Source organism: Stegastes partitus, unplaced genomic scaffold (assembly GCF_000690725.1).
Source record: "Stegastes partitus isolate 25-593 unplaced genomic scaffold, Stegastes_partitus-1.0.2 Scaffold1, whole genome shotgun sequence".
In the NCBI taxonomy this organism is placed as follows: Eukaryota; Metazoa; Chordata; class Actinopteri; family Pomacentridae; genus Stegastes; species Stegastes partitus.
The window spans coordinates 129,931-144,112 of record NW_007577732.1 but is presented as its reverse complement, the minus strand read 5'-3'; the positions used below and the strand labels follow the sequence as shown (position 1 = coordinate 144,112).

General features: G+C 45.5%; 1 protein-coding gene across 1 annotated transcript in view; it reads left to right on the top strand.

The window, feature by feature from the left end:
* LOC103376129 (uncharacterized protein K02A2.6-like) overlaps nt 1-13,744 on the top strand; it is a 21,095-nt gene extending 7,351 nt beyond the window's left edge. Inside the window, 1 exon segment of the mRNA XM_008306531.1 lies at nt 11,860-13,744. Coding sequence (XP_008304753.1) covers nt 11,860-13,744 — 1,885 coding nt within the window.
* The last annotated feature ends 438 nt before the right edge of the window (nt 13,745-14,182 follow it).

The following is a 14,182-nucleotide window of genomic DNA, read 5'->3' as shown; positions in this document are numbered from 1 at the left end:
CTGGCAGAGGCCCCTGTCCGTGGGATTTTCAATTCCCACCTCCGGAAGAGTTTTTCCTGCATCCCGGGGGAGGTTGGGGACATGGAGTCAGAGTGGTTCATGTTCAAAGCCTCCATTGCAGAAGCAGCCGTCAGGAGCTGTGGCCAGAAGGTCACTGGTGCCTGTCGCGGCGGCAACCCCAAAACCCGCTGGTGGACACCGGCGGTGTGGGAAGCCGTCTGGCTGTAGAAGGAGACCTTTCGGGCCTGGTTGGCTCGGGGGTCTCCTGAGGCAGCAGGCAAGTACTGGCTGGCCAAAAGGGCTGCAGCTGCGGCGGTTGTGGAAGCTAAAACTTGGGTGTGGGAGGAGTTCGGGGAGGCTATGGAGAAGGACTTTCGGTTGGCCCCGAAGAAGTTCTGGCAAACCGTCTGACGTCTCAGAAAGGGGAAGCTGGGATTCTCCCAGGCTGTGTACAGTTGGGGAGGAGAACTGCTGACCCAGACTGGGGACCTCGTCGAGCGGTGGAAGGAGCACTTCGAGGAACTCCTGAACCCGGTGAACACATCCTCTGATGAAGGGGCAGAGCCTGAAGATTCGGGGGCTTCTGCGTCCATATCCGTGGTAGAGGTCACCGAAGTAGTTAAGAAGCTCCCCGGTGGCAAAGCACCAGGTGTGGACGAGATTCGCCCTGAGATGCTGAAGGCTCTGGACATTGTCGGACTGTCATGGCTGACACGTGTCTTCAATGTCGCGTGGGCATCGGGTACAGTGCCTGTGGAGTGGCAGACCGGGGTGGTAGTTCCCATTTTTAAAAAGGGGGACCGGAGAGTGTGTGCCAATTATCGAGGTATCACACTTCTCAGCCTCCCCAGGAAAGTTTACTCTAGGGTGCTAGAAAGGAGGCTTCGGCCGATTGTCGAACCTCGGATTCAGGAGGGGCAATGCGGATTCCGTCCTGGTCGTGGAACAGTGGACCAGCTCTTTACCCTCGCAGAGCTGCTGAGGGGGGCATGGGAGTTCGACCTGCCAGTCCACATGTGCTTTGTGGATCTGGAGAAGGCCTATGACCGTGTCCCCCAAGGAACTCTGTGGGGGATACTGAGGGAGTATGGGGTACCGGGCTCGCTGCTACGAGCCATACGGTCCCTGTACAACCAAAGTGCGAGCTGTGTCCGCATTCTCGGCAATAAGTCGGACACGTTCCCAGTGGGTGTTGGACTCTGCCAGGGCTGCCCCTTGTCACCGATCCTGTTTGTGGTTTTCATGGACAGGATCTCGAGGCGCAGTCAGGGAGAGGAGGGTGTCCGGTTTGGGGACCCTTAGAATCTCGTCTCTGCTTTTTGCAGACGACGTGGTACTGTTGGCTCCATCAGACCGTGACCTTCAGCACTCATTGGAGCAATTTGCAGCCAAGTGCGAAGCGGCAGGGATGCGGATCAGTACCTCCAAGTCCGAGGCCATGGTTCTCTGCCGGAAACCGGTTTACTGTCACCTCCGAGGGGGGGGTTATGTATCTCGGGATCTTGTTCACGAGTGATGGGAAAATGGAGCATGAGATGGACAGGTGGCTCGGTGCGGCGTCAGCAGTAATGCGGGCGCTGTACCGGACTGTCGTGGTAAAACCAGAGCTGAGCAGCTAGGCGAAGCTCTCGATTTACCTTGCGGCTCAGCTCTTGATTTACCAGTCCATCTACGTCCCAACCTTCACCTATGGTCACGAGCTTTGGGTCGTGACCGAAAGAACGAGATCGCGGATACAAGCGGCCAAAATGAGATTCCTCCGCAGGGTGGCTGGGCTCAGCCTTAGAGATAGGGTGAGGAGCTCAGACATCCGGAGGGAGCTCGGAGTAGAGCCGCTGCTGCTTTGCGTCGAAAGGAGCCAGTTGAGGTGGTATGGATATCTGGTTCGGATGCCTCCGGGGAGGCTTCCTCTGGAGGTTTTCCGAACTCGTCCACCTGGGAGGAGACCCCGGGCCAGACCCAGGACCCGTTGGAGAGATTATATCTCTCGGCTGGCCTGGGAACGCCTCGGGATCCCCCAGGCAGAGCTGGAAAGCGTCGCTGGAGGGAGGGAGGTCTGGGACGACCTGCTCCGCTTACTGCCCCCGTGACCCGACCCCGGATAAGCGGAAGACAATGGATGGATGGATGGATGGATGGATAGTAGCCAATCACCTTGCACTACACTGAAAAAAATGTTTATGCTTACATGAAGCTTCATCCATTGCTGGGGAAGTTGGTTACAGATGACAACTTGCTGGCTGTGATTTTCTGAATCAGTAATGGATCCTTGATCAAGTAAAATATTATATTACAGAGTAAATAACATGAAATGAGAGAAGTAGTTTGTCTTCTATCTCAAAAGAACAAACACACCTCAACAGTATGTACAGCAAAATGCCAGTAAACTTGATTTAATGTGATTTGATTTCTTAGCTCCGAAATAATCTGTGAATTTGATGTGTTTGTACTACGCTGTTGCAGCACAAATCACGGCTAGTGAGCAACATGTTAATAGCTCGAGTAGTGTATAGTGAGTGTAGTGAGTAGGGAGTAAGGAGTGAGGGAATGATTTCAGACACAGCTAATAACATTACAGACTCTGTAGGATGGATCTCTTTTTTGTGCGTACGCAGTTTTCTGGACTGAAGTGTACGCCAGGTTTCAGTATGAAATCTACACAAGTCTTTGTACACGAGGCCCCTGGTGAACGTCCTGTTACTGACATCTTTACGTGGACTTTGTGGCTCCTTCAAACTGAAAGCCTTTTCCACAGCCTTACCTTTCTGAGTGAAAACGTGTTCCTTTCAAAATATTAATGAGAATGCTTTTTAGTTGTATAGAAAGGTTTTTTTTGGGAGACACGGTTGATGTGATGTGTCAATGAACACAGAAGCAATTAAGGATTATCATTAATAGGCATTTGGGAAGCCTCAAAGTTTTCCTGTGCAGACATTCTCTTCCCTAAATGCAGACATGAGTGGGATGGAGCTTAGTTAATCTATGCATAATACTGCTCATTAAGCCTTTTCTGAATCATTATCTACAGGCTCGAACCATTCAAACATTAGAGAGAATGGGTCAATAAACTGCTAAGCGTTCTGCAAAGACGGCAATGAGGAACTGAATGATGAAAATGAATTCGCATAAATTGACCAAGGCACTAAGAACAACAGAGATGTAATGATGATGCAGTGCAACACTGAAATTGACCTAAAACCAATATTTGTCATTTTCCAGGGACTATGAAAGGAATGCTTAATGTAGTGGGAACACAGTGTGACATAAAGCGGACCTTGAGAGAGCCGTAAGTGGTGCTTTCGCTCCCCAGGCCACACTTGATGCCTCATCAACACCAACCACATATGCTGATGGGGCTGTCAGGATAGTCGGGCGTGCGGAGCTCCAATAAAACAGTAAGACTATATTCAACATGCAGGACAGACGAAGCTTCACAGCCTATTAGTTACACCAAGGAAGAGCAATGTGCGGATGGTATAAAGACCATTAGAGCGCTTCTGAAAGTACTTCACCTGCTTAATGTGATGATGAAGCCTGTAAATCTCCAACAGCATGGTAAGGCTTAGATGTCTTCAAGTCATGCAAATCATTTAAATTAATCACTACTGTAGCAGATTTTTCTAACTTTGAATTCTTGACTTTTTAATCTAGGATGTACAGCTATCATGCATTCATCTACAGGCTTGGGGACACTTACATTTATGATTGATAAACCCTGACTAATATGAGTTTATCTGACCTGCTGACAATGTTATTGGGCTTTGTGGTCTGAACTGTAATAAAGTGACATTTTATAGTTTGTTTATCGCAAGCCCTCATTAGACATTTGGCTACATTTCTGGCAGTCTGTCATTTAAACAGAGGTCACGTTTACATTCATTTTCCTCACAGCTTCATTCAGACATACCCACCGTCGTGACATAAATCGACGGTACGTGCACCATATTTATCACATTTGAGAGATTGCACAGTAAGTGATGTATAATACATAATAATGCACTAATACACAAAATGATAATCTAACTTCTACTTTATCAATAGTAAAATACAATTAAAAATACAAAGATAGAGCTGCTGGAATAAATGACTTGCCTTGAAGATGACTGCTCTTTAAGAAATGCTTTAAATGCAGCTTATAAACTGTGTTTGACTGCTCACTTCTCTGGTGAAGAACAGTGCACAGAGTGTTTGTCAGAGATAATTAATTATTATAAATAACCGATGAAGTTATGGTTGTTGGTCTTCGTGCATAAATGCCTGCAACTCTCTTTCTCTCTTTGGAGACATCCGTGTGGATCCTGCTGCCGTCTGATGCTGCAGGTATCTAATAAACTCGGAGAAAAGGCTCTCACAAACTGCTGGAACTCCAGCTCCTGTTAAAGAGGCCATATTAAGAATCCAGTTTTTTGTTGTTTTTGAACATGATTATGTTTCCCCCATTGTGCCTGGAGACTCACAAAATATGAGAAAATACCACTGAGTCATTTCTTTGCTTTTCTCTATAGATGTCCCCAGCTCAGTCCTTCTCATCATCATCTGGGCTGCTCTCTGCCACTCTCTATACAGAGTAGATATAGAGAGAGGTGTCCAGATCTCTTCCTGAAAGGGTTGTGAAAAGTGAGTGATATAGGTGTTTTAATTTTGGCAGCAAACTGTGTGTTTTGCACCTTCTGTGTTGTTTTGGAACCAATATTGGTGTTGAAATGTGTAAAACGCTTTCCCTGAATAGTTCCACATAACTGGAAGCGTGATGCTTGCGCGTGTCTGTCCATTAATGCGATGACCTGAGGTCCTGACTCTTGCCATGTTGCCAAAGTGATACAGAAATGTTGTTAGATCTGACATTCACAGACATTCCCTCCTTTCCGTAATCTCAGTGTGTCTGCTTCATGTTTAAATGAGCACACTGGTCCCAATGGTAATCGCACTCGGTTGCCACACACAGAGTTACAGTTTATAAGCTGCAGGTTTACAAGTGTCATTTGACGCATCATCCAGTCTTGCCTGTATGACAGTTACCACACATCCGAATGAAGCCATGAGGAACATTAACGTTTATAGTAATCTACGAGGTGTGTCAGAAAAGTTTCAGGACTGGTGTCACAAAAGATATATTTCAAATCCAAACTACAAACTTCAAAGTAATCCCCCTGGAGTCTAACCACTTTCCCAGCCTTCTCTGCCACACCGCCATGCACTCCTGGAAGAATTCTTCCAAGATTCTCTGCAGCTCCGTCGTCACAGCCATCTTGATGTCATTCATGTCTTCCAAATGGGTCCCCTTGATGACTCCCTTGAGCTTGGGGAAGAGGAAGCAACCCCATGGAGCCAGGTAGGGTGAGTAGGGAGGTTGCTTCAGCATGGCGATGTTCTTCTCAGCCAGGAACTGTCGGATTCTCAGGGCATTGTGAGCAGGCGCGTTGCCATGGTGAAGCAGCCATGACTTGTCCTGCCACAACTCTCGCCTCTTCTCGCGCACTGAATGAGCAAACGCTGCAGGATTTCATTGTAGACGTGCTGGTTGATCGTCTGAAGGGAACACTCGTAGTTTGTAGTTTGGGTTTGAAGTATATCTTTTGTGACACCAGTCCTGGACGTCTGAATGATTAATCTATGAAGCCAGCAATATTACCCATGTCTGACAAGCGCTTAAGATTGCTGTCTCTACCTTTAGAAGTGTCCAGGATGCTCATTCAGACATGAAGTCAACACGTTCAGATGCCATCAGATTAATAGAAAGGACTACACCTCTCAAAGGGGCTTTATACACCTAGGGGAAAGTGAATAAGTTCATCCCTGGTAACCATATAGCTGTTGGCAACAATAAAGAGCCTGTTATCAGGGATGCGCTTGTATCACAGCCTGACATAGTAGCACAGAACAGAGATAGTGAAGAGAAAGAGAGGAACACAGAGAGCATGAGGGAGAGAAAAATGACTTTCTTTGTCTTATTAACACCTTTCTGCATTCAGGTGTTTTGGCAGTATTGACCATGTAGGCTTTATGATAATAAAGACTATCGATTAGGCATAAAATTGAATTGAGACTGAGTATAATAGAGGGAGTAAAAGTGAGACTGAAGCAAGTGAGGAAAGGAGAAGCAGGCAGAGACTGAAGGAAGCTAAAGGTTGAAGACTTAAAAGGATAGAAATCCACAGTGAGCTCAGGAGCTCATTATCAGTTTAGCTACACAGACAGACAGTGCTGCACTCTCTCTATCTACACTCCAGTCCTCCTCTTCCAGTGTAAATGTACCTTAAAGATTTACAGGTGAAATGACCTCCTAATGACAGGAATATTTGTGTTCATGTATGTGTGCACAAATTATGTGCACTTGTGTGTTCACCGGTGCATTTTGGCCTTGAATTAGTGGCACTCCATCTTAGCCCAGGGATGAGTTATGTAGTAATTATCCCAGTTTCATTAAGCCAGATTACTCTGAAAGCAAGGATGCATGACAGCTCAGCTAACTGACCGCTGCTTTGGCAAGAAAGCGATGTTGTGTGAGAGCATGTGTCCGTGTTTGTGAATAATAGAGAAGGAAGAAAAATATGTGAGGAAAAGAAATAAAAACAGATGGGAACAGAAATGAAAGGTTAAGGAAACACAGAGTAAGCTTGTTTACAGCCTCTAAAGTAAAAGTAAATCTTCACTTCAGGCTGTTTATTTGACTCCTCTGTCATATGCACTTCCCTTGTAGGAGCAGGAGTCTTTCCAGGTCAAAGTCAGATGAGGAGAGCTCGAGGCCAATTGAATGCATTAAAATGTGGACAAATAGAAAATGGAAGATGTTGTGGACTATTGTACATCTGATCCTTGACCAGATGAGTTCTTAATACTGCAGCTACCTGCCAATCCCTGTATGCTGATGTCGTAGGAATTTAATTCTCCTGATCCGAATGCTGATGTTGTTGATATTACACCTCTGCTTAACCTCTGCATGACTTGTAGCAAATAAACAATGTGCACATCCCTGTAAATAACTAAAAAACAAAACAAAACAAAGTATATGTGCAAGCACTGAAAAATCTTTATTGTGGTGGATACTTCTTTGCTACAGCTGAAATTGCATTGGAACTTGAACATTAACTGTCTATCAAGCCAAAACTTACACATTTACAGAATTTCAGCTAAAAATTGCACAAGTCATTTGATTTAGCCTACAAAATGTCAAATGCTTTATAATCTGATGTTTCTATTGGTAGGGCAACATCATTTGGCTCTTCACAACAGTTAGAAATCACACAAAAAAAAATATTTCTGATGTGTCAGTGCTGTGAATAGGATTTGCTCATGTCTACCCAGAGCAACAACTTGACACACACACACACACACACACACACACATATAAATTGTAATCACAGTGTTTCCTTTACCTTTACAGAGTTTTAGTAGCTCAACAATCACCATACCTATATTGTAGCTTATTTGCCATACCTATGATTTTTCCTAAACAAATACTGCACACTGCGAGTAGTATGTTCCTACATGGTTGAAAGTGAGAAAAATATTGACCCTTGACACCAAGAAAAAACATTGGGATCAAACATAATCTGGGGATTTGCAAAATCATCAGTCACACTCTCTTTAGTCTCCATTTTAGCCTCTTACTACCCTTTAAATCTCTGAATGAATAGTAAAGCTTTGCAATATACGATCCAATATTAATGTCAAATCTCCTTCCTCTGCCTACATTGTGGTACACTATGGCAGCATAAGGCCTTGATCCTGCACCAGTATTTCACTCATCAGCTACATTCAGCTCCAAAATAGCCTCTTCCCTGACTCGCACACACATATACAAAAAAAGGATCTGTCCCTCCAGCACAAACATTTTTAATGAGACCCGTTTCATACCAGCGCTGAATTCTCCCTTCCATGTCTGTCGAGCGCATAAACAATTTCTGCTCCAAGGACATACTGTAGTCGCTGACTGAAGTCATTCATCTTACACCACCTGTCACACAGATGTCCATCTTCTTCTTCTACTCCTTTAGTGCTTCGATTATTGTCTTTGTTGTTTTCATTATTGTTTTCTCTTGTTGTCGTGCAGATCAATGAAATCTGCTGAAAAATTTTATTTAGTCTTTGTTACGAAATTCCTTCAAGTTACCATCATGCAGTAGGTGTCATGAAAAGAAAACGTTCAATTAAAGAGAGAGAGAGAGTCTTTTCTTTTTATAGTACAGAGATGAAATTTTACCAGTATAAGAGAATACGATGCAGTTAAGGTTGGATAAAACCATCAATAGAACCAGATACAATGAGTAAAAGAACCACTGAATTATGATATCAATAAAGGGCATCTGACTCTGCCTTTTTGAGGGGTCCTGTGTCATATATTACTCAACATAGTGCCATTTTATCATCACAATAGGGGTTCAACTGTCAATTTTGGCTCATTGATCCTCTAACAGGATGATCCAGCCATGAATGCTGTCATGACTAAAAGATGACTTAACTGCCTGTTATAGTGGATCAGAACTGGCTTTGATCCTTCTAACTGCACTTGGAAGGTCATTCAACTCTTTGGGGAGCCAAGAGTTGAAATTAGTTTGAGTAACAACCGAGATTAGAGGATTTTTTTTATAAATCTGTGATGAAATCAAAGTTTGCCATGCCCTTGTTTTTTGGCTGTGGTGACCCGCTGTGACCAATGCTTGAAAACGAGCAGCAGCAGCGTGGCAGTGACGGTAAGTGTGGATGAGTCTGGGTGCTGATGGGCAATCAGTCATCCTCACTGCTGAGATGAGAGCAGGTTCCACTGCAATGATCCCGAGGCAGCAATGTGGAGGGAGGAGAAGGGGAGAGACACCAGGGCGGCAGGAGAGTGGAGGTTAGTGAGATAAAGTGCAACAGAGTGGAAAAGACAAAGGCAAAGTTTGATCACGTCCCTACCAGGCACAGAACTGAGACCTGACCCACACAGACAGGGAACGATGAGGGCACGAGGAGCTTTGTAGTGAAGCAGATCTTGGTTTAAACTTTAACTTGTAACTTTAAACCTCAACAGGGTTTCAAAAAATAAACAAAAAAATAGTAGGTGCTGGTACAAAACAGGTATTGAAACAACAGGCACTTTTGAAGGACTGTGTTACATCCTTTTGCTTAACAAAGTTGCATTTTCAGTAGATGTGAAGGAAATTGGTTTGTGCCTCTGAACAGGTGATGGTTTTTATTTGCTCAGCAAACAGTCTGATTACAGCTTATGACAATCACAGTCATTCGGGAAGCAATTTGTGCCTTGCAGTTATTCATCAAATGTCAGACGTTAGGGGCTTGATGACTTTACGATTAGGTGGGCGGCTTGTAATTGTATAATTTATGTGAGAATTATCCATGTGCAGTAAATCTTTGGATTGTACTGTACATGCAGTCTATTAATAGACTTGTGTTTAAGCAGCTCAGTAGTGTCAGATTCATAACACATGCTGTGAAAGACTTTGAAGCAAATTGTTGTTTTGTTTACATAAAGAATGGATTGCCAATTTTTCCTGAGAGGAGAAAAATGGACAACAAAGAAGTACAGTTTGAGTACCTTCCACTTGAACTCTGTGCTGTCAAAAAGAGGAAGGTTTCTGCTGACTCTTCCCCCTCCCTTCCCTGTCTCTCCCACCAAAATGTTTTTATTCCAAGGTCTTTTCTTTTCTGAAGTTTTGAATAAAACATGACACTCAACTCAGCTGTGTCCCTGCTAATGTACTTTCCATACAGTTCGTTGTACATTGTTGCTGAAGCACATTTAAATTTGCTCTTGTGTGCAACTTGAGAGGTCACCACTGTCTGATGTGTCGGAAATCGACTATGGAGAAAATAGCCCATTTATCCATTCATCCATTAACTTCTGCTTATCCGGGTCAGGTTGCGGGGGCAGTAGACGGAGCAGGTCGTCCCAGACTTCCCTCCCCCCGGTGACACTTTCCAGCTCTGCCTGGGGTGTCCCGAGGCGTTCCCAGGCCAGCTGAGAGATATAGTCCCTTCAGCGTGTTCTGGGTCTGCTCCGGGGTCTCCTCCCAGGTGGACCTCCAGAGCAAGCCTCCCCGGAGGCATCCGAATCAGGTGTCCATACCACCTCAACTGGCTCCTTTCGACGTGAAGGAGCAGCAGCTCTACTCCGAGCTCCCTCCAGATGTCCGAGCTCCTCACCCTATCTCTAAAGCTGAGCCCAGCCACCCTGCGAAGGAAGCTCATTTCGGCCGCGATCTTGTTCTTTCAGTCATGACCCAAAGCTCATGATCATAGTGAGGGTAAGAAAGTAGATGAACTGGTAAATCAAGAGCTTCGCCTTGTGGCTCACCTCTCTCTTTATCACGACAGTCCAGCACAGTGCCCGCATTACTGCTGACCCCGCAGCGAGCCACCTGTCCATCTCGCGCTCCATTTTCCCATCACTCGTGAACAAGACCCCGAGATACTTAAACTCCCTCGCTTGAGGAAGCAACTTCCCCCCACCCAGAGGTGGCAGTCCACCGGTTTCTGGCAGAGAACCATGGCCTCGGACTTGGAGGTACTGATCCACATCCCCGCTGCTTCACACTCGGCTGCAAACCGCTCCAGTGCGTGGTGAAGGTCACGGTCTGATGGAGCCAACAGTACCACGCCATCTGCAAAAAGCAGATACGTGATCCTGAGGTTGCAAAGCTCTTTAACTGATTTAGTAGGTAGCCTCCGCACTAGCTGCATTTTTTCAAGCATTTCAAGCATTTGCATTGATGTCACAAACACAACGGAGCTTTCCATGTGGTCTGAAATAAAACTAATGGTGGCCTATATGTCCACAACAGCATTTATGGATGATAGAGGTCGCTACTTTCCATCACTGAGAAGTACTGTAGTTACTTTAGAAGCTACAGGGGCAGAAACGAGTTGGTTTTCAAACATGCTGTGACACCACAACCATTGTTTATGACAAGCTGTTTCATGGGAGCCTGAGGTCAAAGTTCTTGTAAATTTCAACTACAGGCCTCTCTTTCTTCAAAAACTGTCAAAATCTTTTTATTCACTGCACTCTCTAGCATTGTTATCCACCATTCTTTGCTGGATCAATTCTTTGCATCATGGACAGCAATTTATTCATTGTCATAATGATGTTTGAGATATCATATGAAAGCAAATCAATTGGACCTTACATATAGATTTGAATTTCTAACTTTACTGCTTTTTTTTTTTTTGCATTGAAATTATGTATCCAATTTTTTGTTTATCTCTAAATTTAGCTCATCAACATTTCAATAACTTATTTTAAATTTGATTTTCATCTCTCAAAAATTCTAATCAAAATGCTTGAGTTCCTTGAAGACGTTTCACCTCTCATCCAAGAAGCTTCATCACTTCTGATTGACTATTTGGGAGTTCCAGTTACTTATATCCTAAAGGAGCCATTAACACCTGAGTTTCAATTGGGGGTTGTTACCCCTCCCCCTCATTATGTGAGTTGTTAGTGCTCCCCCTGCCACAAAGGGGTTCATTAGGGTTTTTTGTGGCTAGGTGTGAATGCGGTTTCATCTTCCCCGGGAGAGACCTTAGGACTGAATTGTAAACAGGTGAGAGATGATGACCTCCACCTCTGTTGAGAGAGTGTCTTGGATTTAAAGTGTACTTGTAAAATGTAAAGTTAGATATTCAAACCCACCAACACCCTGAGACAGAAACTGGTTCACCTTAAGGACAAGACACTGAGCCACACACAAAGCAATGTGGTGTATGCAGTCCAGCGCAGCGACGAATGCCATGACCTGTACATCGGGGAGACAAAACAACTGCTCCACAAGCGCATGGCTCAACACAGAACAGCCAGCTCCTCAGGACAGGACTCAGCAGTCCACCTGCATCTTAAGGACAAAGGACACTCATTCAAAGACTGTACAAGCTGCTTCACAACGACACTAAGTGGCAGTGGTGAGAGGAGCAGGAGGGAGCTTGTAGGGAAATGAAAGAACTCCTCCACTCAGCGACGCTCCTAGTTCCCTTTGACCCAGATAAGGAAATAACCCTTTCATTCGACGCTTCGCCATATGGTGTTTGGGCAGATCTTTCACACATTATGGACGATGGGTCCGAAAAGCCGGTTGGTTTTGTTTTACGTACGCTGACAGCAGCGGAGAAGGGATACTCTCAGCTGGACAAAGAGGGCCTAGCCATTGTCTTTGCTGTCAAGTGCTTTCATCAGTATCTCTATGGCCGTGCATTCAAAATCTATACGGACCATAAGCCACCGATGAGACTGTTTAGCAAGACCAAATGTATCCCGCCACTAGCCTCAGCCAGGATACAGCGCTGGGTGCTCACACTGTCAGCCTACCCGTACACCATAGTGTACAGAGCGGGTAAGGACAATGCAAACGCAGACGCGCTGAGTCGGCTGCCATTACTGGAAACACCCGCTGTGACACATGTACCTCCAGAGACTGTTTTCATATTGGAGAGGCTGGCAGACACACCTGTAAAAGCCTCCTGCATAAAGCAGTGGACAGAGAGGGACCCAGTCCTGTTCCAAGTCAAAACTTTCCTTTTGCAGGATTGGCCCAGTGTGGTGGAAGGAGAGGAGTTGAGGCCTTATGCTAAATGCAAAACAGAGCTGAGTCTGCGGGATGGCTGCATCTTTTGGGGTGCGAGGGTCATCGTGCCTCCCCCAGGTTGTGCACGGATCATGGACGAATTACATGAGTCTCATCCAGGGGTATCGCAGATAAAAAGCCTTGCAAGATCCTATGTCTGGTGGCTGAGACTGGATCAGGATCTGGAGAACAAGGTGAGAACATGCACTCATTGTCAGTCCAATCAGAACATGCCTCAACCAGCCCCCTTGCACCCATGGGAGTGGCCAGACAGGTTTCATTTGGACTTTGTTGGTCCGTTCAAGGGGCAGATGTTTCTTATAATGGTAGATGCACACTCTGAGTGGATAGAGGCCCACATCATGAGCAACATTACAGCCCCCACAACCATTGAAAAACTCAGGCAAGTGTTTGCAGTACATGGTTTGCCTGACAGAGTAGTCACTGATAATGGCCCAACATTCACCAGCGAGCTGTTCAGTGAGTTCATGCAACAGAATGGCATTCATCACATACGGACAGCTCCTTTTCACCCCGCCTCAAATGGATTGGCCGAGCGGGCTGTCCAAACAGTGAAGGAGGGCCTGAAGCGGATGACAGGAGATTCGCTCAGCACTCAGCTTTCTCGTTTCCTGTTTAAATGCTGCCTCACACCACAAACTACAACGGGACGTGCGCCAGCGGAGATGCTGATGGGGCGTAGGCCCAAGTCGAGGTTGGACCTGCTGTGTCCAGACATGAAGGCAAAAATGGAGGGAAAGCAGGAAAAGCAGAAAGACCGACATGATCAACATGCACGGGACAGACAGCTGAAAACAGATGACTGTGTCTACGTGAGGAACTTCAGCAGCAATAACAACCACCAGTGGCTACCTGGAGTTGTTCTCAAGCGTAGTGGGCCAGTCTCCTATGTTTTTAAGTTGACGGATGGACGGATTTTCTGCAGACATCAGGATCATGTACGCTTGTGGCATGATACAGTTGTGGAGAAAGACAGTGTTGCAGAGTTTCCAGTGGTGAGACCAACAACTGTGGAGGTGGGTCAACCAGGGAGAGAGACACAGACAGAGGTTTCTAAGTCATCCAGAGAGGAAGAACCCTCTCACACTGACACCCAGACCCCTCTCAGTGTCACAACACCAGAGCCACCCAAAACATCTATACCAGTAGGGAGTGCTGGGTCATAGAGGGTAGTGCGAAGGTTACAGCGCACTCGCAAGCCTTCAGACAGACTCAGTGTTTGATGGGACAGTTTACATTGGACTGGATGTTATAGCTGTCATGTGTTTTTGTATTTACAGCTGTTGAGACAATACTTTATGTTTTGAGTGTACCCCAGCTAACGAAAAAAAAGTGACTGTTTTGTTTCTGCTAGTAATTCCCATTTTGGGGAGAATTTTGGAATTTAAAGTGGGAGAGATGTTGTGATGTGAGTATTATTAAGTTAATCTTATCAGAATAAGAGCAAGTGCTATGCGCCCACCAGGGGTCAATGTTCCTTATGTTGCATTCATTTTGAAGGAGACTTCTGCTCTGATGAACACTGCCGCCCCTGATGTTGTTGTAGGTTTTGACCTCCCGCCGACAGAGATGTTAACACAGTAGCTCTAGTTGTAATGCTAATG